Source organism: Balaenoptera musculus, chromosome 7 (assembly GCF_009873245.2).
Source record: "Balaenoptera musculus isolate JJ_BM4_2016_0621 chromosome 7, mBalMus1.pri.v3, whole genome shotgun sequence".
Taxonomy (NCBI): Eukaryota; Metazoa; Chordata; class Mammalia; order Artiodactyla; family Balaenopteridae; genus Balaenoptera; species Balaenoptera musculus.
Window position 1 is genome coordinate 65,848,934 of NC_045791.1, and position 23,630 is coordinate 65,872,563.

Sequence of the window (23,630 nt, forward strand, 5' to 3'; positions counted from 1 at the left end):
GTTTCAAAGGCTATGAATTTCTGTGGTTTCAAACTATGTGGTTCTCATACTCTGTGGCTCATGGCTTCACCTTCTGAGTCATCGTTTTTCCCCCATGAAATGTGGCAAATGTTTACAGCTGGGTATTGTTATCATCTTCTTCCTACTGATAAGACTGTGTGGGTTCAGTACGCTTTTTCACTTTGTACACTATCCCTTTAGACCAAGCTGGCAGTGTTTCTGCTGATATAAAATTCACAGGAACCTTACGGATCGCCTGTGTATGTCAAGGATATTTCACTCCATTAGACTAGAGGCTACTCCACAGAGCTTTCCTAAATAATCTCATCTCTATTTTTGGCTTCTGTTGGGTTGTGTGAGGAGAATCTATGAGTCACACACTTAATCTCTTCAAAGAAAAATTTCTGAGATATTAGCAAATGTTTGTACAGTCTCTGTGTTCTTTCTAGAGCAAACTCTCTTTAAAGTAAATCTCTAAATCTCTTAATTTTAGCATCTTCTGCAATCTGGATATGTTGAAAATTTCCCAAATCATAAAGTCCTGGCTTCCTGGGTTCTATTTTTTAAAGATTCATATCTATTTCATGAATTTAGATAGTTAAGGTCAAGACACACAAGAGTGGGGTCAGAGGGCTTGGCACATAGACAGGCCCTCAACAGTCTTGTCCCTAAAACAATCCAAGCTTTTGAAGATCTAGATCTGGTCTTGGAGTAAACTCTGGCTTGAGCCTTTTAATCTAGGTTGAGCTGCCTCCATCACTTCCCACTACACACTGGGCCATCCTAGCTGGAGTGCCTAATGAACTCTTTTCTACCGAGCCACCATATTTGGAGCAAACTTGTTGGGGGTGAGGGTGGAAAGTACCTGAAATGCTATGGAGAAAAATTGCACAGCAGGTAATCCATGCATGCTGACCCCAGAGAATCTTAATGATTTACATGCCTGTACCTGAGAAGGACCTCTAAACCCAGAGTTTAGTGACTATTTGAACCATATGACCCACTTTGGTTAATAATCCCAAACTGTCCCTATCTGTATGGATAACCCTACCTGGATAAATGATTCTTAGTCAAAGAAATACAAATTTGAACTTTGTTCAACCCTCTTTAACAGTTAGTCCTTTGGTTTTCAAACTCAAATTAAATGGCTCACTATCAAATGAAGGCAGCAGTGTTGGAGGAAGAGTCATAATTTAAGGAAACAGTCAATTACTAAAACTTGCAAATCATATTTCCAAAAAGGTAAACTTTCTTACCCCTCACGTAAATATATATCTAATATATTTAATATGTTATTAAATCTAACTAACTCTGTTCCTCTAGGAACAATGGTTCAGTATTTGCTAATTGAGTGTTTGCAGTGACTATATAAAATATAACAAGAAAAATAAGAATTGATTACATATAAAATAAAATTTTATATACATTATAAAAATATACAAATGAAACAGAACAATACTACATAACATTAACAAAAGAAGTAATGGCTGACATTTACTGAACAGTTCCTATAGCAAGAAGCTCTAAGTATTTATGTTATCTTATTTTGTTATCTCCTTTAGGCTCTGTTATTTCTCCCACTATACAGTTGAGAAAACTGAGGCCGAGAATCTTCTGTAAATCACATAGCTGTGAGGGGTGGATACCAGAGCCGTCTGACTCTGGGCCATTCTCCATTAACTAACAGTTCTGCCTCTTAAAATCGATTTGTTGATTTAATCAACCAAGTAATCAAACAACCACTGTTGGGCGTTGTGGCAGGAGCTGGAGATACAGCTGTGAATGTGATGGCCCTGACCCTTGTGGAGCCTACACTGGTGAGGATACAGGCAAGAAAATATCCATTTTAAGTAACAGAGTCCTAAGGGGAAATACGAGGGTCATGAAAGTTCATAGCAAGGGCTCCTAATCAAAGCCAAGGGTGTCGGGGGAAAGTACCCTAGAGGAAGTAATATCTAAGCTAACCTTGAGGCTCTGTGGGAGCCTGTCAGTTAGGGATGAGGGAGTACAGTTCCAGGCGAGGAAATCAGTATGTGCAACCTAAATAAGTCTAGTTCAAGGGAATAAAAGAAATCCTTCCTTTCCCTTCCCTTCCCTCCCCCCACCAACCCCCATCTCTGTGTTTATGTAGGAAATATTAAAAGATGAGCCTGCATAGTCAGAGGATATATTGTGAAGGGCTTTGTAAATCTGTTGGGGATTTTGGACGTTATGCTAAGAGCAATGAGGAGGTACCAGTAGATCTTAAGCAAGGAAGAATTATTATATATGTATGGTATTACAATCTGCTTTCCGATGGCTCTTGCAGTATATTTATAAAAGCGAAGACATTCTAACATTAATGATTACATTGTATTAAGCATGAACAGTATCACGGATTAGGAACCTGAAAATAACTTCCTAGATCAACCGGCATCTTCCATTCCTTTGTAAAACACACTGGCTGACATGTTAAGTACATGAAATTGGCAGAATACCCTTTCCTGAACATCTGCTTGGTTTTGCCCCCACCAGTTGGTCTGTGTCTGTGCAGAAAGTAAGTTATGTTTGTTTACACAGTTGTTTTTGGCAGTTCTATGTGTTATAAGGTATGGATGAAATATAAATTTAAATGAAGTATATTTTTCTATGAAAACTAATTTTAATACTAAGTGGGTGAGAAAATGGTAAAACTGGGGAAAAATTGAAAATAGAAGGATTTGGCATTCGAATTGTTTGTCAAGAGTTTTTAAGCACTCCTTCCACTTAACCGAAAACTGCAAATAATAGGGATGCATTGTAATTGTGGTTTACTACTTCAAACCCTAGGATGTGGTTAGATTTAAAAAAAATTATTGGCCCTACGTCAAAAGATTGGTAAATGAATATATATTTGCCTATTTTAAGATAAAATAAGCAGCCTAAAATATATTTTAAATATATTGATTTTTTTTTGTCTCTTGACCTACTTTTTTGATTCACCAACTATTAGCCCTGATTGCATCCAATAATATGGCTTTTGTATATTGCACAGAAATTAAGCGTAAACTATACAAGTAACGGAGCATTTAAAAACCATCTAAAACCCATCTTGATTAGCAAAGCTTATTTCTTTAAACAGTCTGTAGTATTGAAGGATTTCACGTCTACCCTCCACTGAGGGCTGTGAAATCAGCAACTTTGCCTCTGGAAGGTCAGCTTCTAATATATTAAAGATGACTTGGCCACCGTAAGGCAGGATGACAGAAATCCTGGCAGCATTCCTTTCCTTCTGATCTGCCAGTCAGGATTCTGGAACCATTTCCATTTTCTCCTTTCTTCTCTCCAGGAGCAGAGGTAAATTGGAGGAAAATGCAACAAAAACAGCTTGATGAAACTAATGAAGACTCTCTGCATTCAGCCTCCCCCCAATAATTCCTGCTCACACAGGCGAGGCAAAGCCATGATGGAATAGTGGTGTTTAGTGTGAGGGGCCTCACTTTGGCATCTCTCTTCAAAAAATTATGTAGCCCACATTATGTAGTTTATTTCCATCTAAAAGTCACTAAAAAACAACGCAAGCTCATGGCGAAAGTTTCAAATAGCGCTGAAAGGTAAAGTCACTTCTTATTAGTGTAGCCTTGGGCAAGACAGTTGCCTCTCTGATCTTCAGTGTTTCCATTTGCTAAACAGAATAATGAGAGCTAATTTGTAGGACTGCTTTGAGGATACGAGATAATGTATGTAAAATGCCTATTATTATTATTAGTTATGGTTATATAGGCACTAGTTTCATATCCTTGACCAAAGAATAACTTTCCACTAGTGAGAAATTTGTTCTTTTCCAGCATGTTGGAAACATTGGGACGAACACACAAAAGAGTGGTTGAGTGTGGAAAGGGACTGTCCAATCAGCCAAATCATCTGAATCAACTATGATGGTAAAGGATGTGACGTCACAGATCACATTTACATTATATTATGAGATGTCCCACAGACATTCCAAATACAAAGAGACTACAACTGAACAAGCCATGGCTTATCACCTATTCTGTAGTCAGTAGTACCAGCTAATCTTGACAATGTCATAAGCAGCCACCCAAGATCTCAATCTGGCAATTTGAGTGTCATACTAGACATACCCATCTTTCTCCTTCTCTCTTCCTCACCCAAACAATCAACCAGTTTTGCTGATTCTAGCCCTACATACTGAATCTCCCACTCCTTTCTTCTCCTTTCTGGTCTCACAAGCCTTTGGTATCTCCTCACTGGCTTTTGCAAACGCCACTAAACTGGCCTCCTCTCCGCCAATCTATCCCTCTTCCTCTTCCATACTGATAGCAAAGTGATCCTTTGAAAACGCAGACTGGTAGCAAGTCCCTTCCCTGATTAATTTCTTTCACTATTTCATAATCACTTGCAATGTAAATTTCAGTTTCCTTATATAGCATCCAAGGTTATTACAGGAGTTAATGTATATAAAGTGCTTGAACAGTGCCTGGACACAGTAAGTACTATAGAAGTGTTTGCCGTTATTATTTTTTTTAATTTTATTTATTTTTGGCTGCGTTGGGTCTTTGTTGCTGTGCTCCGGCTTTCTCTAGTTGCAGAGAGTGGGGGCTACTCTTCGTTGCGGTGTGCGGGCTTCTCATTGGGTGGCTTCTCCTGTTGCGGAGCACCGGCTCCAGGTGGGCAGGCTTCAGTAGTTTTGGCCTACTGGCTCAGTAGTTGTGGCACACGGGCTTATTTGCTCCACGGCATATGGGATCTTCTCGGACCAGGGCCCGAACCCGTGTCCCCTGCATTGGCAGGGAGATTCTTAACCACTGCGGCACCAGGAAAGTCCCTGCTATTATTTTTTTAATGACCTGATCTCCACCTTCCTTTTCAATCTAAAACACTGTCACTTTGTCACAATCATTGCAGGACAATTTTCCAAGCACACTGTACTGTTACACACCTCGGCGCGTGTGCACGGGCAAACACACACACACACACACAGCTATACTTTTTAGATGACCTGGTTACACCCACCTATGTGTGGAACTCTTATTCTTCTTTAAACCCCACCTTTCCTAGTGTTTCATAGACCCCTTCCATATACCACATTGTTAATTTCTTCCAATTCAATGCAATCTCTGCATGCTGTAGTGTTTCTCCGGTGGCAGGCACCACCCTGGATTATAATTTGTTTGTATGTTCCTCTGTCCTAACAGGTAATGGGCTCCTAGAACGCAGGGATTGTATGTTGCTTATTCCAAGCACCTGACTAAATACTGGCACGTGGTAAGCACCTAGCAGGCATTTAGAAAAATATTTTTTGAGCAAATGAAAAGTATAGACTATAATTAGACAAAACGTAATTAAGAATATTTTACAATATTGAAAGAAATTCCAATTTGGGCAGAAAGAGGAATTTAATCAAAATCTGGAGAGCCGCAGTTTAATTTCTAGCTAACCAGTGATGGCCGTGATGCCCCAAAGCCCACATGGTTAAGAGATCCTGGCTTTTTTGATCCGCCGGTGCTGCGTTAAGTGTTGTGGGAGCGTAATCAATACACCACCTTCTCTTCTACTTTGCGGTCAGGTGGAGGGAATTTTATTTCACTTTCTGCAAAATTTCCCGGTGTCTCGGTGGGGGCTAGAGGATCTGAAAGTCTACCAGCCCCCAGAAAGGCTCTCCTTTTTCGTTTACCCTAGGAAGCCACCACCAGCACTGCGCCCCAGCACCCCGCCGAGCGCGCGCGTCCGGAGCAGCTGAGCCCGGGGTGATAGCGGAGACGCGGCGCCTGGCGCGGGACTCGCCCCACCCCGCCCCGCGCGTCACGTGCGCGAGGATGCTAACTTCCCCCTCCTCCTTCCGCGGCGTCTCCTCCGCCGCCCCAGCCTCCTCCTCCTGGTGAGGGTGTGCGAGGCAGACCGAGCGAGGGGGACCGAGCGGGCGGGCGAGAGCCCGCAGCCCTGGCGCCCGCCGCCGCCGCTCGGACCTCCGCCGCAATATGCCGCCGCGGCCCTCTGGCTCTCGGCCATGGCGAGGCTCAGCCGGCGCGTCCCTTGCACCCTGCTGCTCGGCCTGGCCGCCGTGCTGCTGAAGGCGAGGCTGGTCCCTGCGGCCGCCAGAGCTGAGCTCAGCCGCTCCGACCTCAGTCTCATCCAGCAGCAGCAGCAGCAGCAGCAGCAACGACAGCGGGAGGAAGCCGAGGAGGAGAGGCCAGAGGTGCCCGGGGCATCCTCTACCGTCACTGCTCCCGGTAGGTCCCGGCAGGCCGGCCCTGCCTTTCCTCCTCTGGTCTTGCTGGCCTCCTCGCCGCTTCCCTAGCCAGATGGTTTCCCATCGCCTGTCTCTACCCACCCCCACCCCCCCACCTCCCCCGTCTCCATCCCCCCCCACCCCCCCACCTCCCCCGTCTCCCCAGCCTGCCTGCGTGACCAGGATTCGGGCTCTGCTTTGGTTTTGGGAATCTGCCCTTTGGGTGGTGAGCTTTCTGGGAAGCGCAGAGCACTGCAGTGAGGTGGGGAGGGGTCGGGAGGGATGGGAGTGAGTGACTGCCTGGATTGATCTTTTGCTTCTCCCTCCCTTCCTGAATTTTTCCCTCCGCCCTGGGAATGATTGTACACACACACACTTCTCAAATCCTTTTAGCCTTCTGTTCTTTATCCTTTTCTCTCCTAGAGACTGAAAAATCTTGCAGTAGACACCCACACACCCCTTTTCACCATCTCGCTCCGCCTATATATTTAAATTTAGCTCTGGAGAAAAGAAATCTTGATTTATTTTATTATTTATTTCTATCTCTTCTTATCCCGGGAATGGTTGAAGGCAGTTTGCAAGAATGCCTTCAGTATAATAAGATGAAACAAACCAAAAACGAAATAGGAGTTTGTGGCTGAAGGAAAGGGAAAAGGAGAGGGGGGTGGATGAGGTCAAGTCTGTAGAGGATGTTAGTACAGCAAAGCCTGCCCCCAGAGAGGGGATTCTCCTTTACTTGTTCGTAGAAGGTAATGCGGCAGATTCTCCACACTATTCAGCTGAGGGTGAGGAAAGCCCTTTCTGTATACGTGGCTGTAACAGTCCCTCAGTTCCTGCCTGGTTCCCCTCCATTAAAGCTACACGGGTAAGCAAAAAGCTGGATTATCCATTTTAATAGCTTCTCCCTACCCCCCACCCCCAGTCCCCTTCCCTACTGTAGAAGCTGCCTGCTCTTTGGAAAGAAAAAAAGCCATCAGTTTTTTTTTGGCAAGTGGGCTTAGGTTTCTGCAAAACCAAAGTGAATTATAACATTTGTTTTCGCTTTAAAATCCTGCCTAGTAACGTTTTGCGAGATGTCGAAAATGAGATTTTAGAAAAGGAGGATTCGGTATCTTATTTTGTACTGCTTGTCATCATCAAAGAGCAATACTCAGGTACACCAGCTGCGATTCCTGACACAGCCAGAATGATTTAATTTATCAGAGTGCTCTGAGCATAGGATGAAATCACCAAAGTGTGCCGGAAAGCATGTGTTTCTGACACCCTCTCAAACCGTTTAATAACACTTGAGCGTGGCTGAAAGTCCTGAAAGATGTGCTGTGTGTGGTGGTTTTCCTACCTGGCTTTTTATAACTGAAAGTGCTAACCACAGGGTATGGGCGAGACAGCGGTTAGATATGCTGTTGGGTAAACTTAAGGAAATGAGAGATAGGAGAGTGATCGAGAGCCTGTCTTCATTATGAGAGGGATTTCATAAACTATGAAACAGAAGTCTGAGAGTGGTGATGGATTTTATGATTTGCAGTATATTTTTATTTCGATTTATCGTCTTTCAGGAATATTAGTTAAATGGGTTTTGACTACTACCATGTACATAGGTTGTGATGAGGGTTACGAATAATGGAAATAATATGAGAAACTTCTGTATCCAGCGTACGTGTGAAAATATTTGCTTTCTGATATTTGTGATGTAATATTTTTGAAAAGGGTTATTTTTTGGGAAGCTAGCAGTTTTTGTCTTATTTACCTATTAGATTAATGGAGGTAAAGGAACCACTAGCCAACAGATCAAACTAGAGCCTGAAAAGTAACATAAGATGACTCTTGGATTTCCCTCAGAAACTCTAACCCTCCAAGCCAGTGGCAAACAAGAGAGCAATTCAATTGACTGCTGTTTTAGTTACAGGACTATTTGGGTTGTATAATGAAACATAACCTATAAAAAATATACTTAAAATGTTCCTCTGAGCGCATTGTGATCTCTAGATTGAACTGGTCTTCCTGCTTCAACCTTTGTTCCTCTACTGTCTGTTCTCCTCACACAGTTAGTGATCTTTTTAAAAACATTAAATAAGATCATTTCTGCCCACAGTCCTCCAATGGCTTCCCATCTCCCTCACACTAGATGCCCAGACCCTGAAAATGGCCCACAAAGGCTGAGATCCTCTGCGGCCCTCTCACTCCCGGCTCCCTCAGCTCTGACACTAACTCAGCGCTGGGGCCACACTGGCTCTTTGTTTCTTCAGTTTGCAAGTGGGCTCTGGTGTGGGGCCTTTGCACTTGTCATTTTCTCTGCCTGGAATTCTGGACCTTGGATTCTTCAGGTTTGCTCCAATCACGCTAACAGAAGCCTTTCCCGACAGCTGTATTAAATAGCCATCTGCATGCCCTTTCCTACTGATTCTCCTCCATGGCACTTACTGTCCTCAGCCCTTCTTGTAAGCCTGTCTCCCCTTACTAGAATGTAAACTCTCTGAGGGCATGAACTTTGCTTTGTTCATTATTACATTGAATTATTACATATATTTCTAGCACCTAGAAGAGCACTTGCTACTCATAGGCACACATTTTTTTGAATTAATGAATGAATGAACAAAAATGCTGGCATCAAGGATCTCCTTTACTTTATGAGTATTTGTTATTTCACATCTTGTGAAATTCTTCACTGGAATTTAGCAGGGTCATATAAACATAAAGAAATGTTAGGTAGAAATATTTGTAAGTGGAGGTTATAAAGTATATATATTTTGGACTTTTAATTTTAGCTAATTTCAGTGTTTATCTTATGTTCACTACAGAGAACTGCTAGATACAATACTTAAGTCCACTTTTTAGGTTGTCAAGAAGATTCTTTACCCAGGTGCACTTATAATCCTCTTATGGGTATTAACATACCTTTAAATAGCTCTAGGAGGGTATTAACATACCTTTAAATAGCTCTGACTGAGCCTGAATTCATCCTTTGCCTCAGTATGGTGCTTCTGATTCTTTGGACATGTTTTGTGAAAAGCTATAGGACTTTTCTCAGGCAATATTTAGAAAACTAATAAGACTTGTTTAGTGACTGATACATGATTGAGCCTCATAACTCCATAGTAGAGAAATTGACTGCTGACTCTGGTTACTCTAGATTTTATTATTTTGAAAATTTATGTCTCTTCATATTGCTGAGAAATAAGAAGGTGAGGTTAAAAGAAGTTGAATATGAGATTTTTAAAAATCTGGATGTAAAAAAAGTAAATTTTCATTTTCTCATTAACTTCTAAAACACCATTCTCAGAGAGTAGTGAGAATAAAGACTAAGGTTGAGATCTGTTTTCTCCAGTGTCTGCAGCAGCTCTGATTTCTCCATCTGCACCAGTATTTGTTAGAAATAAATATTCGAGGGACGAGGGAAGAATTAATTTGGGGGTTGGTGGTAGCTGAGACAACCATATCATATTCAGTCTGATGGCCCATTAGATGGGAGGCGTGCTGGGGATGGGGGCAAGGGGAGCTGGAGAAAATAACGAGCTCCATTTCAAATTCTCTGTGTGAAGCACAGACACTGGGGATCTCCGTGGATTTTTATAAAAGTCTTCTGCATACAGAGAAAGCCTCTTGAGGGATAAATTTTCACAGTGTAAACATTTTTGATTGTACGTTTCACTGATCTATATTTTTAAACCTTTTACCTTGAAAAATGTCAAATATATAGAAAGTAAACAGGATAGTATTAAAAAAAGCCCATACCCATTACCCAGCTTTAACAATGATCAAATTCTGCTGTGACTATTTCACTCACACCTCCATCCATTTCCATTATGTGGGATTATTGGGGGGAGCGGGGAGGTAAAGTGTGCATGCATTAAAATGTACATACCTAAACTGTACTCTTTTTTTTTTTTTTAAACAATAAACTATAGTTTATTGGGTGGGGAAAGTGGTGTTTGAATTACAGAGTTGCCACATTATATATATATTTTTTTAAATATTAAAAAAAATATATATATTTTAATTGACGTTAAAATTTTATTATCACTCTAGGTTTGCCTTACAAAAATATTCAAAAGTCATTTTCAAGTGAGCTTATGATTATATACATTTTGTAAGAATTGGTTTAAAAATATAAAAGTCATAAAATGAAAAAAAAAGCTGTAAAAGCTACTTAATGGATGTCCATACTTCAGATTCTGGTATTAACATAAACTGTATTCTCTTGACAAATGGATATACCTGTGTAACCATTACCCATATCAAGATATAGAACATTTATATCACCTTAGAAAGTTCCCTCATGCCCCCAGGCAATCTTTGCCCCTGACCCATTGACAACTGTTCTGATTGTTTTCGTCACTGATTAATTTTGTGTTTTCTAGACCTTCATGGAATAGAACCATATAGCATGTACTTTTTTGTGTCTAGCTTCTTCAGCTCAGTCTAATTTCCATAGGTTTCATCCATGTTGTTGCATGTTCAGTAGTTTATTCCTTTTTACTGCTGAGCAGTATTCCATTGTATCAATTACTGCAGTTTGGTTTATCACTTCTGATGGATATTTGGGTTATTTCCAGTTTTAGCTATCGTAAATGAGGCTGCTATATTCTTGTACTTTTAAAGTTAAAGATTTTTTTCATATTCTATGTAGCTGGGACCTACTTAACAAAATTTAATTTAAAAATACTGAAATTCAGTATAGAATATTACTGTATACTTTTTATTAAATTCAAATAACTTGATTTAAACTTTGATTTAAGCAAACCTGATTGAAAATCTCCCATCCATGAAAGCATTTGTTTACTTTTTTTCCGTTCAAGGAATTTGAAAATCAATAGAAGTGGGACTAGACATTGGCTGTTTTATCTAAAGTACTCATGCTTTGAAGGCCGTATTCCCAGATGGGGTAATTATGATTTCTTTCCAGGATTTTAATAACCAAAGGGAGCTATTTCTTGGTGTTGATTACAGGTTGAAAAACACATGCCATTGTGTTGAATTTCAGTCCAGTTTGTTTTAGTGGTGGTTTTTCACTGTTCTTAATGTGCCTGAACAGAAACTACCAAATATTTTTCTGAAACAAAACTCTTCCCCCTAAGTATATAAATATTGAACTTAATTCTCTTTCAGTGTTCTGTCTGACTAGGTACTAGCTGCAGTATTGTTGTCATTCATTGACTTGGCTTAGTGTAATGTGTCTTAATTTCCTTTCCTCCAAGTTGCCTTAGCTAGGAAATGGACATAATATTTTCCATCTGCTATTGATAAAAAGTATGCTTTGGAGTAGTTACCTGGAAAATTCTAAAACTATGAGAGCTATGCATTGTAGTGAAATACATCATAGGCTTAAGAAAACAGCTTCTGTTTGCTTTGAAGATTCTGTTTGGAGATATCTCTTTAATTGCCCTTTTGTGTAAGCACAATCCATATGTCCAAGACATATCAGATTCTGTGCCTCTTAAATTTTTTTTTTTTAATGACTGTCTATGTTATGAGGACTAGGCAGTATTCTTAACTACTTGTTGATAATGTCTTGGAGTATAATTAGGCGAGTTCATTTGGGCCTGAAATGAGGAATGATTTTCTGGGTGCCCTTTCATGTAGGGTAGAGGGTGTCAAGGAAATGGCAATTGCTTTCCACATTAATAACGTGTCAAATCTGTGACCTAGTGAACCTAGACTGTAAAACGTCTCAGCAATGTCTTGGGCTTCTCTGAAGCCTTGAGTTGATAATGCCTGTTAATTTCTCCATGTTAAGCTTCTGTGTCTTGCACAAAAACCAAGATTTAAAATTAATTTTATTTATATGTGACAGAGATTTCAATTGTTATTTAATGTTTTTTTTTTCTCAAGTAGGTTTCTATATCACGACACTTGAGGGTCTAATTTAAAATTAAACATTTGCCAGTATTATCAGTTATTGTACTTAGTTTAATTTTGTTCCTATTCAGTAGAGAAACGGCACTTAGAAACTATATAGTTTTAATCCACTTGTTAGTTCTGCTAAAATGTAGAACACATACATAGCTAAGCCATTAGCAGTTCATATCTGTAGACCTAAATACTAGTTGGGCTTTCAGTGACCACTTGATCAGTTGGAAGCTCGTAGAAATGTCCAGCCTCACCTGGGGCTCATGCTGTAAGGCCTTTGGCTTACCTCAGGGGTAAGTGCTCCAGGGATGTTGTAGATTTCCATATTCATTGTTCTTTCTAAAATAAAATAAGACCAGTGTCCATGGTTTTATTCACACCTACCTGTTCCACAACTTTTTTGTAATAGGAATGTGACACAAACAGAAACAGGATGGGTAGATGGATTATTTGTTTTTTCTAATGGGTTATCTATAACCAGGAGTTGAATAGAAGCTGCAAAGGTCCTGGATTTTGTGACCCATTCCACCCTTGCCTGTCTCCCCCCACTGCCAGTGTTTTTGAAAATGATAGAAATTAAGCTGTCAAAATATGGCTCTATATAGTTAAATGGATTATGTTTCTTCAAAACTTTAAACATGCTGCTAATGTTTTCATATTTGTATGAGTAGGATTTGTTTATAAATGTCTGGGTGACTGAGACAGGATTACTGAAAGAATATCCATTTACTGTAAAAATGAAGTAGAGGAAGGCCACACTTTTTGCATAAGGGGAAAAATGTCACCAAGAATAATGGATATAGTAGGATTTATTTAACTATTTTACTAAGTAAAATGAACCATGCATGGATCAATAAGTGTGTCATGAAGCACAGATTATGATTAATTCAGTTTGTGTACCTGAAGTTAAAAAAAAATCTATCTGGTCACTTATTTTTAAATGAATTGGTGTATTCCAAATATTTGCATTTAAAAACAAATAACTTCTCCTCATAAAATAAGTACTTTCCAAAATATAGTTTACAATATTTTTGTGCTGTTAGATTCTGGACTTTTAGCAGAAAAGCTATGATTTAATAATTCCCCAAATTCCAGTGTTTCTTTAAAGGAATCAGAATTTAAGTCTCATTCATAATCATATGCAAGAAAAGTATCTCTGTACTAATGTATGAAACAACTAATCTGACCTTCTAATGCTATTTATAATGAAATGATATCTAATATCAATTAAAATATGCAGTAATTTTAAAAAACCAAAAGTTTTCACTTCATAGATTAAAATAAGACTTGGAATCATAGGCTCTTGGAATTGGGATGAGATAGAAATGACCTTCTCCTAAGTGCTTTGCTCTGGCAGTGTTTTAAAAGTATATAACAAGCTGGAACACATCTACATCTTTTTTTTTTTTTTTTTAATCTGGTAATTTGTAAATTTTCTTTTTTTTTTTAAGACAGTTATTTTAGTTTTTATTGAAGTATCATTGATTTACAATGTTATATTAATTTCAGGTGTACAACATAATGATTCACAATTCTTAAAGGTTATTATACTCCATTTATAATAATTATTAAATATTGGCTATATTCTCTGTGCTGTACAATATATCCTTGTAGCTTATTTATCTCATACATAGTAGTTTGTACCTCTTAATCCCCTACCCCTGTCTTCCCCCCACCCCTGTAAACACTAGTTTGTTCTCTATATCTGAAGTACTATTTGTTTTATTTTTATTTTAAAATTTTTATTGAAGTATAGTTGCTTTACAATGTTGTGTTAGCTTCTTGTGTACAGCAAGCTGATTCATTTATACATACATATATATCTTGAATATATATATTTTTTCTTTTTCAGATTTTTTTCTATTATAGGTTCTTAACAAGATATTGAATATAGTTCCAGTGCTATGCAGTAGGTCCTTGTTGTTTACATGTTACTCCTAAATTTCTATATATGTTATTCCCAAATTTCTAATTTATCCCTTCCCCCACCTTTCCCCTTTTGTAACCATGTTTGTTTTCTATGTCTGTGAGTCTATTTCTGTTTTGTAAATAAGTTCATTGTATCATTTTTTTAGATTCCACATATAAGTGATATACGATATTTGTCTTTCTGACTTACTTCACTTAGTATGATAATCTCTAGGTGCCACATTCACATCTTAAAAGAAATTGTGGTGGGCTTCCCTGGTGGAGCGGTGGTTGAGAATCTGCCTGCCAGTGCAGGGGACACGGGTTCGAGCCCTGGTCTGGGAGGATCCCACATGCCGCGGGGCAACTAGGCCCGTGAGCCACAGTTACTGAGCCTGCGCGTCTGGAGCCTGTGCTCTGCAACAAGAGAGGCCGCGATAGTGAGAGGCCCGCGCACCGCGATGAAGAGTGGCCCCCGCTTGCAACAACTGGAGAGAGCCCTCGCACAGAAACGAAGACCCAACACAGCCATAAATAAATTAATAAAAAAAAAAAAAAAAAAAAAAAGAAATTGTGGTACCACCTGGCAGTTACAAATTCTGATAAAGCTGTTACTTAAGGATAATTTGATGATTTTCTTCATAAGATAAGTGAGCTTCTTAATAGTTTTTCCCTACCAATGGATTCAATTTTGTGAATCAGAATAGTCAAAAGAATGTGTCTTTTTAAATTGCTTTTGTGCCATAGTATTTCAAATAGGAAAGAAGTCTTGTGAATCCGTAAAGCTTGGTGAATATAGGATGTCAAGGTGTAGAAGGTGAAGACTTTGGAGGCTCATGAGAAAAGAAGAGAGAGGTAATATAATTCACTGTGACAAGTTTGAGGGGAGGTCAAGTAAGTTCATGGGGAGAGAAAGTACTCACAAATGGTGAATCTTCTTCTCCCCTGTTTGTGTAAGGGACTGACTGTCCCTTATACCCTATATGGCAGAGGTTCTAGGGAACCAGTGGAAGGGTGTAGAGGGTTTATGAGCACCCTGAAATTAATTATACAGTCTCAGTTACCTAGTGTTGAGATCATCTGTAAGATTTTCAAAAGAATCCTTGACCCCCCAAAAGGTTAAGAAAACCTGCCATGGTTGATTAGGCCTTTGTAAGTGGACTCAATAAGAAAAGAACAAAGGTAATGTTCAGACTCAAATAACATTTTTGTGTTTTCTTAACATGTGAGGTTTCTGTTTTTGTGTACATGTGATGGGTAAAATTAGTAAGCGTGACAGCAACATAACCAATCCTGCCAGAAGGCCTTAACCCTTGAAGAAACTGATTGCGTGGGATGCACGTACCTTGGTCGATTCTTTCAACCTTTGGCTTTTCCATTCTGTTTGTAGAATGTCTACCAAAATGGAATAATTATCTTTTGATAAACCACATGACTTTGAATTGTTTTATATCCAGGTTTCATTATATATATCCCATTATACCTAGTGGGATATCTTATACCTGAAAAAACCCTCTGTTCAGAATTTTTTGGCAGTCAACCCAGAAACTCTCTGCATCTTGGCTCCTGGCTCTTGCACTGAAGGAGAGGGTCACTAAGATTAAGTTAATAATCTTAATAAGGGCTCTGATTACTTTGTGAGTCACCCAGTCCCTCAGGCCTGATTATAAACTTCAATGCATTTTAGCAGATGAGGGCCTGCCCTGTTTGTTATTAGCCTTCAGAGAAGGCATTTATAAAAACCTAAGCCATTTCCCACCTGCTGAAACAAGTATTAATCTTTGGTTTTTTAACAGTTTGGGGGTCAAAATAGTAATTTCAGGCTACTGTGATTTAAGTCTGTGATTGAACTTGCTCTTTTCATCACCAGTGCACTTCTCGACTTTCAGAATTAATATCATCTCTAAACTCATTGAAACTCATGTTTTCCTTATTTACTTTTTTTGATTCACACCTCTCCTGGTTTCACCAATAACTGACTACATTGGAAAAGCTAGATGCTAGGAAGAGTGAATAGCAGAGCGATTCCTTGTTTTGAGGAATGGCTTTATATTGCAGAATTTTTCTTTCACTTGAAAGTCCAAATGGAAAAATTTGTATTTCAACACATTCTGATGTTCCAAAGATAAATAATAGCATGTGTTGAGACTTGGAAAGCTACAGCTTCAGAGAATGGCATGGGGGCACAGACAGGGAGGTAAAAAAAGATATAAGCTCCCCCTGACAAATCCGTCTTACTGTGGCCTTTGTGTTTCCTGTATGTAAGGACTGGCTCACAGACTGGAACTGTATATGGGGCCCTTCATGGATCCAGCAGCTTAGAGGTAGATCTGACAAAGGAAAATGAAAATATGGTGACCCAATATACTCCCCTTTCTTCCCTATCAATATTCTTTGTCAGTAATACAGTCTCAAGTCTGTAACTCTTAAATAATTTGCTATGCAATAATTACATTATATTGTAAAATTATACTTAAGTATTATAGGCATAAAATATCTGATACTGTAATATGTAGGTAATTAAAATATCTTTATATTCTAAAAGTAGAAAAACAATTTTTCCATTTAATTTAACATCCTCTCTTCTCATTCTCCTCTCTCACAAGGTGATCTCATCCACTCCAGTTGCTTTAAATACCACCTATATGCTAAGACTTCCCAGCGTGCACTCCTGAATATATCCACCAATTATTTTGACATCTTTATGTGGATAGATCACAGGTATTTCAGTTTAAGCATGTTTAAGTCTGGACTCTTCATTTCTCACCAGACCTTCCAGGATAAAAAAAAATCCCCTTCTTATTTTTTTTTAAACTAGGGTCACCATGCTGTACATTACCTTCCAGAACTTATAACTGGCAGTTTTCACCTTTCGACCACCTTCACCATTCATCCTTCCTTATTGTTACTGAAAACCCCACTGTTATTAAAGTGCGCCTCTGGCCAATAAGGAGAGTTGAGGGTGCTGTCCTTGCCGCTTCCTCTACCTTCCTTTCCTAGTCCATCACCAAACCCACCAAGTTTATCTCCTAAATATTCCTCATCTGTTAACTTCTCTTCATCTTCACTGCCCCTGCTCTAGCCCAGGTCACTCTTAACACTCTAGTTCAGGTTAGCATATTAATTGGCCTCCTTGTTCCATTCTTGGTGCTCTAAAAATCCATACTCCAATTATGGGGATCATCCCCCAACACCCTACAAATAGTGTTTATTTTTTAAGAACAGATTTTATCAGGCTTCCCATGACATTGAGAACCAGTGACCTGTAAGGGCCTGCATGCTTTCCCACCCCAGTCTCAGCTCCAGTTCTCTGTGCCTTGAGTGTGACAGGTTTTGTACCGCAGGGCCTTTGTACAGGTTGTTCCTCTGTATCTCTGCTTGCAGTACTTCCCTGATCCAACACACACACACATACACACACACATGCACACTCACTCTCTCTCTCTGCCCTGGCTAAATTCATTTAAACTTCAGGTATTAGCTTAAGTGCCACTTCGTTTAAACAGATGTTCTTTAGCTTTCCAGTCTAAGCTAGGTTCCTCTGTTAATGTGCTCTTGTAAGCACCTCCTAATTGCTCATGGTCTGTAGTTGATCTGTAGCTAGGCATCTATTCCATAATTCCATATTTGTCTTCACCTCTAGATTGGAAGCAAGATGAAGCCAGGTGCAATAACTGTTTTGGTTGGGACTGTATTCCTGTATAAATAGTTGTTGAGTGAATAAACGAATGACTACATATAGATAAATATTTGTGCAGTTGATTATCTTCTTTCATCCCCAAGCTTGAGCGGGCTTCTCTAGAGAGTATATATATGAAAAGAATATTATATAGGGAAAAGACTGTAAGACATGCAGAATGAAGTGGCCAAAGTATGCAGGTTTTACATCAAGAGCAATTCCATGATTTGAAAAAAATATACTGAAAGAGGAACTGATATTTATTTGAATTTAACACATCATATGTTGGTTTATAAATGGGGCTAGAGATAACATAAAGATTCCTACAGTAAATGATTTCATTCATTTTTTTTTTCTTTTTTTTTTTTTTAAACAAATCTCACTAACTGCAGAGAACACTTGGTGGGGACATAGAGAGACCACAAATGATAACAGAGTGTGATAAGTGCTTTATTCGAGGAGTATAAAGCAGACTGTGGGAACACAGTTTTGAGGGGAAATAATTTGGCCTGTTTGCTGGAAGAATGCACACTTAAAGTGTGTCCCAAAGTGATATAGAAAAGCAAAAGGAAATAATTTATTATTTTTGATTTAGATCTATTTTTTCAATTTCTTTTGTGATTAACAGTATAATTCTGTTCCTTTTATCTTTAGTATCCTCTAGAATTCTTTTTTTCTTTAATTTCTCTTTATTTCATACTTCTACCGCTCATCATTCCATACTGTTAGAAAAAAATAACGTAGTTCTTCCACCGTTTCCTCATTTCTTGAAGACACCAGATGTGCACTCTCCTTTCTAAACAAAGGAATTGAATTCAGGATTCAAACATAAGCCCCCTTTCTATCAATTTAGGTCTGCTGTGAATTAGCAGTGACTGTGTCTTGCCTTTACATTGATATATAGCAGAAATACTCTCCCCTGCCTTTAACAGTGGGGTATCACCACCTTGACCAAATTGTGCTGTTTTCTTAACATCTCAGTTCTCGACATGAACACAGCCCAGAAAGCTGTGTCTTGACATCTCCTGTAACCTCTCTCTCCCATCTGGGCCAGCCTGTTGGCCATTTCTCCACCCTATCATGGGAACAACTTGGCTTCTCTTCTTTCCTCCTCAGTGACCCCAAATTTCATTTCCACACCCCACCACAAGGCAGTGAGTGATTTAAGATTTATTTTGTTAATTATTGTGTTTGCACCATCTGAATTGAGACTTTAAAAAAATGTAATTGCACATAGCAGTTGCCTGGTTTTCTGCTAAATCAGAAAGTATATGAAAAATAATAGATAGGAGTTTTATGTATTCATGAACTTTTTCTCCATTAAGGTTAATCTAGAGGTGTACTCATAGCAAGAGGCCATTTAGCTGAAATGACCAATGCATGAGAAAAGTCCTCACATTTACTTGAAGCTATATACATTGCGGTATTTTTGTGGCTACAATCGAAGTTTGCTCTTACCGCTTTAAAGCACCCTATCATGCGGTTTTTGCATTTTTAAAAAATCCCTGAAATTCTGTAAATCTTCCAGGCTAGGGGAACTGAGACACTGAAACAGGTGGCTTAACAGGGGGAGCATATGGGCTGACTCTGGCTGTTTTCCCCCAGGCTCTAGCCCAGTGTGTCTGCCTCTCGTTCTTAGGGTGCTTGTGTGGTATGTTGTCTTTGGGCTTTCGCAGACTAGGAGGAGATTATACCACATACACCGCCAGTCAGCATATGAACTCTATTTACATGGAGAAGGCAATATATTAACCTATTTAATGAAAGACATTGTCTTAACCCAACAAATCTGTTCCCTGCTTTAGACCTTATCCATTTCTATCCCTTCCCTAATCATTTGACCTGGGGAACCAGGGATCGTCACTGATTCTGTCTTCTCTCTCTCCTGCACTCACCTGTCACTCACTGGGTTCTTTTAAGTATTCATCACCGTCTTTAGTATCCATTCCTTCTGTTTCATTTTCACAGCCACTTTCTCAGTCCAGCCCATTGCCGCCCCACCCCCCATCTGTTTGGACTTATACAGTAATCTCTTAGGTCTCTCTATTTTTTACTACCTCTAATTCAAACCATACCCTTTCTACATGTATCTTCCTGAAACACTACTTTCATTTTTTATGCTTTCATTATATTGTTATTTAAAATTTGAAGTCTTCTGTCAGGCTTCTACTTCCCTCCAAATTTTTATAATGAATACTTTGAAATACTGTATACTGAAAAATTCAGTTAGTGTAATGGGTATCCATATATCCTCCAAGATGCAACAGTTGTTAAAATTTGTCATTTTTGCTTTATCTCTATTATTATCTGTCTTTACACACACACACACAGACACACACACACACACATGGTATTGCAGAACCAGTTGAAACTTAAATTTATACATCCTGACTTCTCATCCCTAAAAGCTTTAGCATGCTTCTCTTAAGATCTGGGGAACATTCAGTGGGCAAGTAACACTTTTTTTGAAATGGTAAAACAATTATTAAAAACTTTTAATTGAACTGTATAAAAAATCAATGAAGAAAAGGTATAGAGCTTCAAGTAAAGAATGAATGAGTAAATGAATCTTATAGATTGTATGTGGAATTTTTAAGAAGGTTTCACTTTGGCTTGTTATATTTGTGCAAATAACATATTACACATCCACCAGGTTGTGATAAGACTGAGTTTTGTATAAAGGTAGCATTTTAGCTACATTATGCTCCAAAATGGGAGGTTCTGCCAGGCTTTCAAGTTACTTTGTTTTTTGGTCACTTCCCACCAGTCTAGGATCAATTCCCAATTAATCAAAATTTTACTTGTAACTTTTATGGTGGACGTATATAGAACTGTCTGTCTGGTTCCTCTCTTCCCCTTTCTTCTGCTTATGCCGCCCTTATCCATCCACATTTGATGTTGGAAATGGTAAGACGTAAAACCTGGGAGTTGACATCAGCCATGCTGCCCACCACGTGGAGAAAAGCCAGTCAGCCTATGAATGGAGATGATGAAGCCAACACGCAGAGATGGAGCTCCTGGTCCCTGTCATTCTCCAGATCAGCTGGACAGTTGCCATCCCTGTGGTTTTCTTGTACAACCCTTTCTTGTATCCATCAGGTGATAAATTTCCATTTTGCCTCAGGAAACTCTGGTTGGATTTCTGTAACTTTAATCGAAAAAGTCATAACTAGCTTAATATGTTATTTCCCGAGCTAAGTCCTAGCTCCAAGGAAATTTTAAATCCTTTGACTCTTTTCCCTCCCCATTGACACTGCCCTACCTCTTTTTTATCTCTAACTCCACCAGAGACCAACTTAGCTCTACTTTTTTCATGAAGCTTTTTCAGTCCACAATTATTTTTCTCTTACTACATCAGTCAATCTCTATTTGGTGATTCAGTACTTGATAATATGGTGTTGAGAATTAGTCCCTAATTGTTTCTGGTGTGTTTATTTTGTCTTTCTTGCGCTTCTGAATTCCTTTAGAGCATAGATATATTCCTTCATTCGTTTTTACATTCCAGAATACCTAACACTCAGTAAGTGCTCAATAAAAGCGTGGCATGTTGATTCGTAAGTATATATTAAGAGAACTATCTAAGAACCAAGGATCTTTTGTTATTCATATTATTCATTTACTCCTCAGGCCCATCATGGTGCTAGACACGGGGTAGGTGCTCTAAAATTCATGTTAATTAAAAAATATTTGTTCTTAGATTTATGAGTTTGGGGTAAATGCTGATGATATTAAAATGAATTTGCAGATGATGATTCGAATAATACTATATGATGCTTTAAGATTTTGAACTCAGTCAACCATGTACAGTTCTTAAACCCAGAGTACTTTGTCAGAGCCCTTTTCTTTCCCTTTTCTATATTTTTGTTTCCTTTTACTTCTACCTTTATTTTTTCTCTCTCATTAGCACTTAGTTTTGTCACTTTTTGGTCCATGATGAAAACCTCATGCCTCTCACTCCCGCTTCCCATTTTTTCTCACTTACATTTCCCCCTCACTTCACAGTACTAATTTAGATGTCCTTAGGTTTCCATAAAGGGATCTTTTTTTTCTCCTCTGAATATTGCCCTCAGGCCTCTGACTCACAGAAGCAAATTTCTAAATCTACATTGCAAATAAGTACATTTAATTAATCAGTCCTCAATAATTATCAAATAAAAATTCTTTGTCACAAAAAGCATAATAATTGAGGGCAGTCATTAAAGATTTTTTTTTTGGCACTTTAAAAAACTGGGCGACTAGCTGAATTGCGGTTCATGATTGTAATTTTGGAGGGGAAAGGCCTTGGTGAGTTTGAGCCGTGGAAGAAGGCCTGTGTGGCTGCCCTGGGGAGAGGGTGGGGGGATGGGGTGGAAAAGGGATGCAGGGCTCAGGTATGGTTGGTTATGGCAGCACATTGGCTTCGTGCCCTCCTACTTGCTTCTGCGGTCGATGTCTTTACCAGAAGAGGAATCCTTCTAGGGCTGTGTGGTTTGGTGGCTAGACCATGGCCTTTGGAGTTTGAGCAACTGGAGTTCAAAATCTGCTCTGCCTCTTCTTAGGTATGCTCTTGGGCAAACTAATTAAGCTTTCTCTGAGACAGAGATAATGATACTTACCTTGCAGCACTGTTTATTAGAGTTGATGTATGTGAAATACCTAGAACTTAAAAGACACCTATCAATTACTGCTAGTATTAGATCTGATTTTTAGTAAGTTAAATATTTCAGAAATATGAATATTCTGTCTTGATTTATATTCTGTGGTGGTAAGGATTGAATAAGTAGACGGAAAAGGTAACGTGTCAGTTTTACCACTTTCTAGTAAATGAGGCTGGATTTCTTTTCATTGCTTTATTGCGTTTCCTATAAATTGACTCTAAAGAGAATATGTTTATGTAGTAAGCAGTGTTAAAACATATCGTGGAATAAAATTTCTGTTTTTCTTTTAAAACAACCTAGAAACAACATTGTCTTTGGAACGTTACCTCAGGCAAGCAAGCAAAATATATTTGAAAGCCAAAAATCAGAGGGAGGGTATTCATCTGTGAGCTTCATGTTTGCACTACTATATTGATTCCTTTTGTTTTGCTGAGAAGACAAATTTGCTCTTAAGAAAGGCTGAATTCAAACAGTAGTTTTTATTATTCTTTTTTCTGTCTAGAAAATCTTAACATGAGCTGGAATATTCTCAGCGTACAAATAAGCCAACGAATACTGGCTGTGGTCCTTTGGAAAACTTTGTATGGAAAAGATAGTGTTTCTTCTTTATGGAACAAACAGGAATGTTTTGCAGCTCGCCTCCTTTCTCTTTTTGCTAGCCTTGGCACTGTGCCGGGGAGACAGATCTGTCCATTAAAATGGTGTGTCTTGAAACATTCTCTTTAGAAGAGAATTCTGCAAAGCAGATGAAATCTTAATTTATTTTTGAATACATGTCTCAGAGGAGTAGTAAATTATGTTTCTTTGTAGTATTCCCGTGACTACCCCACAGCAGAGAAGGGCATTGACATCCTAGTGGAGCCAGCTGATTGATTAACATATTGATTAGATCTGGAAGATTGTGTTCTGTAAAATTCAAGGCTGATTGAATTCTCGATTGGTGTGGCAGTTGCATCTAACCAGTTTAAAATTTTCTAATGTTAACAATATTCACAAGTAAAACAACATTTTAAGGAGTTTTCATTAAAAGATGGGATGAAAGAATGAAATAGAATTATTATAAACTACACATTAAGAGAAAAGGATTCAGAAATTATTTGCCATTCTTCTTTCTGTAAGTAGGAAGCAGGAGACAGTCATGAATTGTAAAGGCCAAATAGGATTCATCAGGAGTTTACTGAAAATTCCTAGTCATGATGATACAGTTGTGTTCAAATTTAAGTAGTAAACCAGATGAAGGTTTACAAAGTTAGTAGGACAAAAATAAATCAGAGCAAGTAGTTTAGGAATTATTTTTAGTCCACTTTGAATGTACGTGGAAACAAAGGATTCAGCCGTGTCAGACTGATTT

General features: G+C 38.7%; 1 protein-coding gene across 1 annotated transcript in view; it reads left to right on the plus strand.

Moving 5' to 3' along the window:
* Nucleotides 1–5,842: 5,842 nt before the first annotated feature.
* The window catches only part of FAM171B (family with sequence similarity 171 member B), a 66,786-nt gene continuing 48,998 nt past the window's right edge, over nucleotides 5,843–23,630 (plus strand). Inside the window, exon 1 of the mRNA XM_036857329.1 lies at nucleotides 5,843–6,209. Within this exon, the coding sequence (XP_036713224.1) occupies nucleotides 5,987–6,209 (223 nt within the window). The 5' untranslated portion in view covers nucleotides 5,843–5,986. The remainder of the gene's footprint in view (nucleotides 6,210–23,630) is intronic.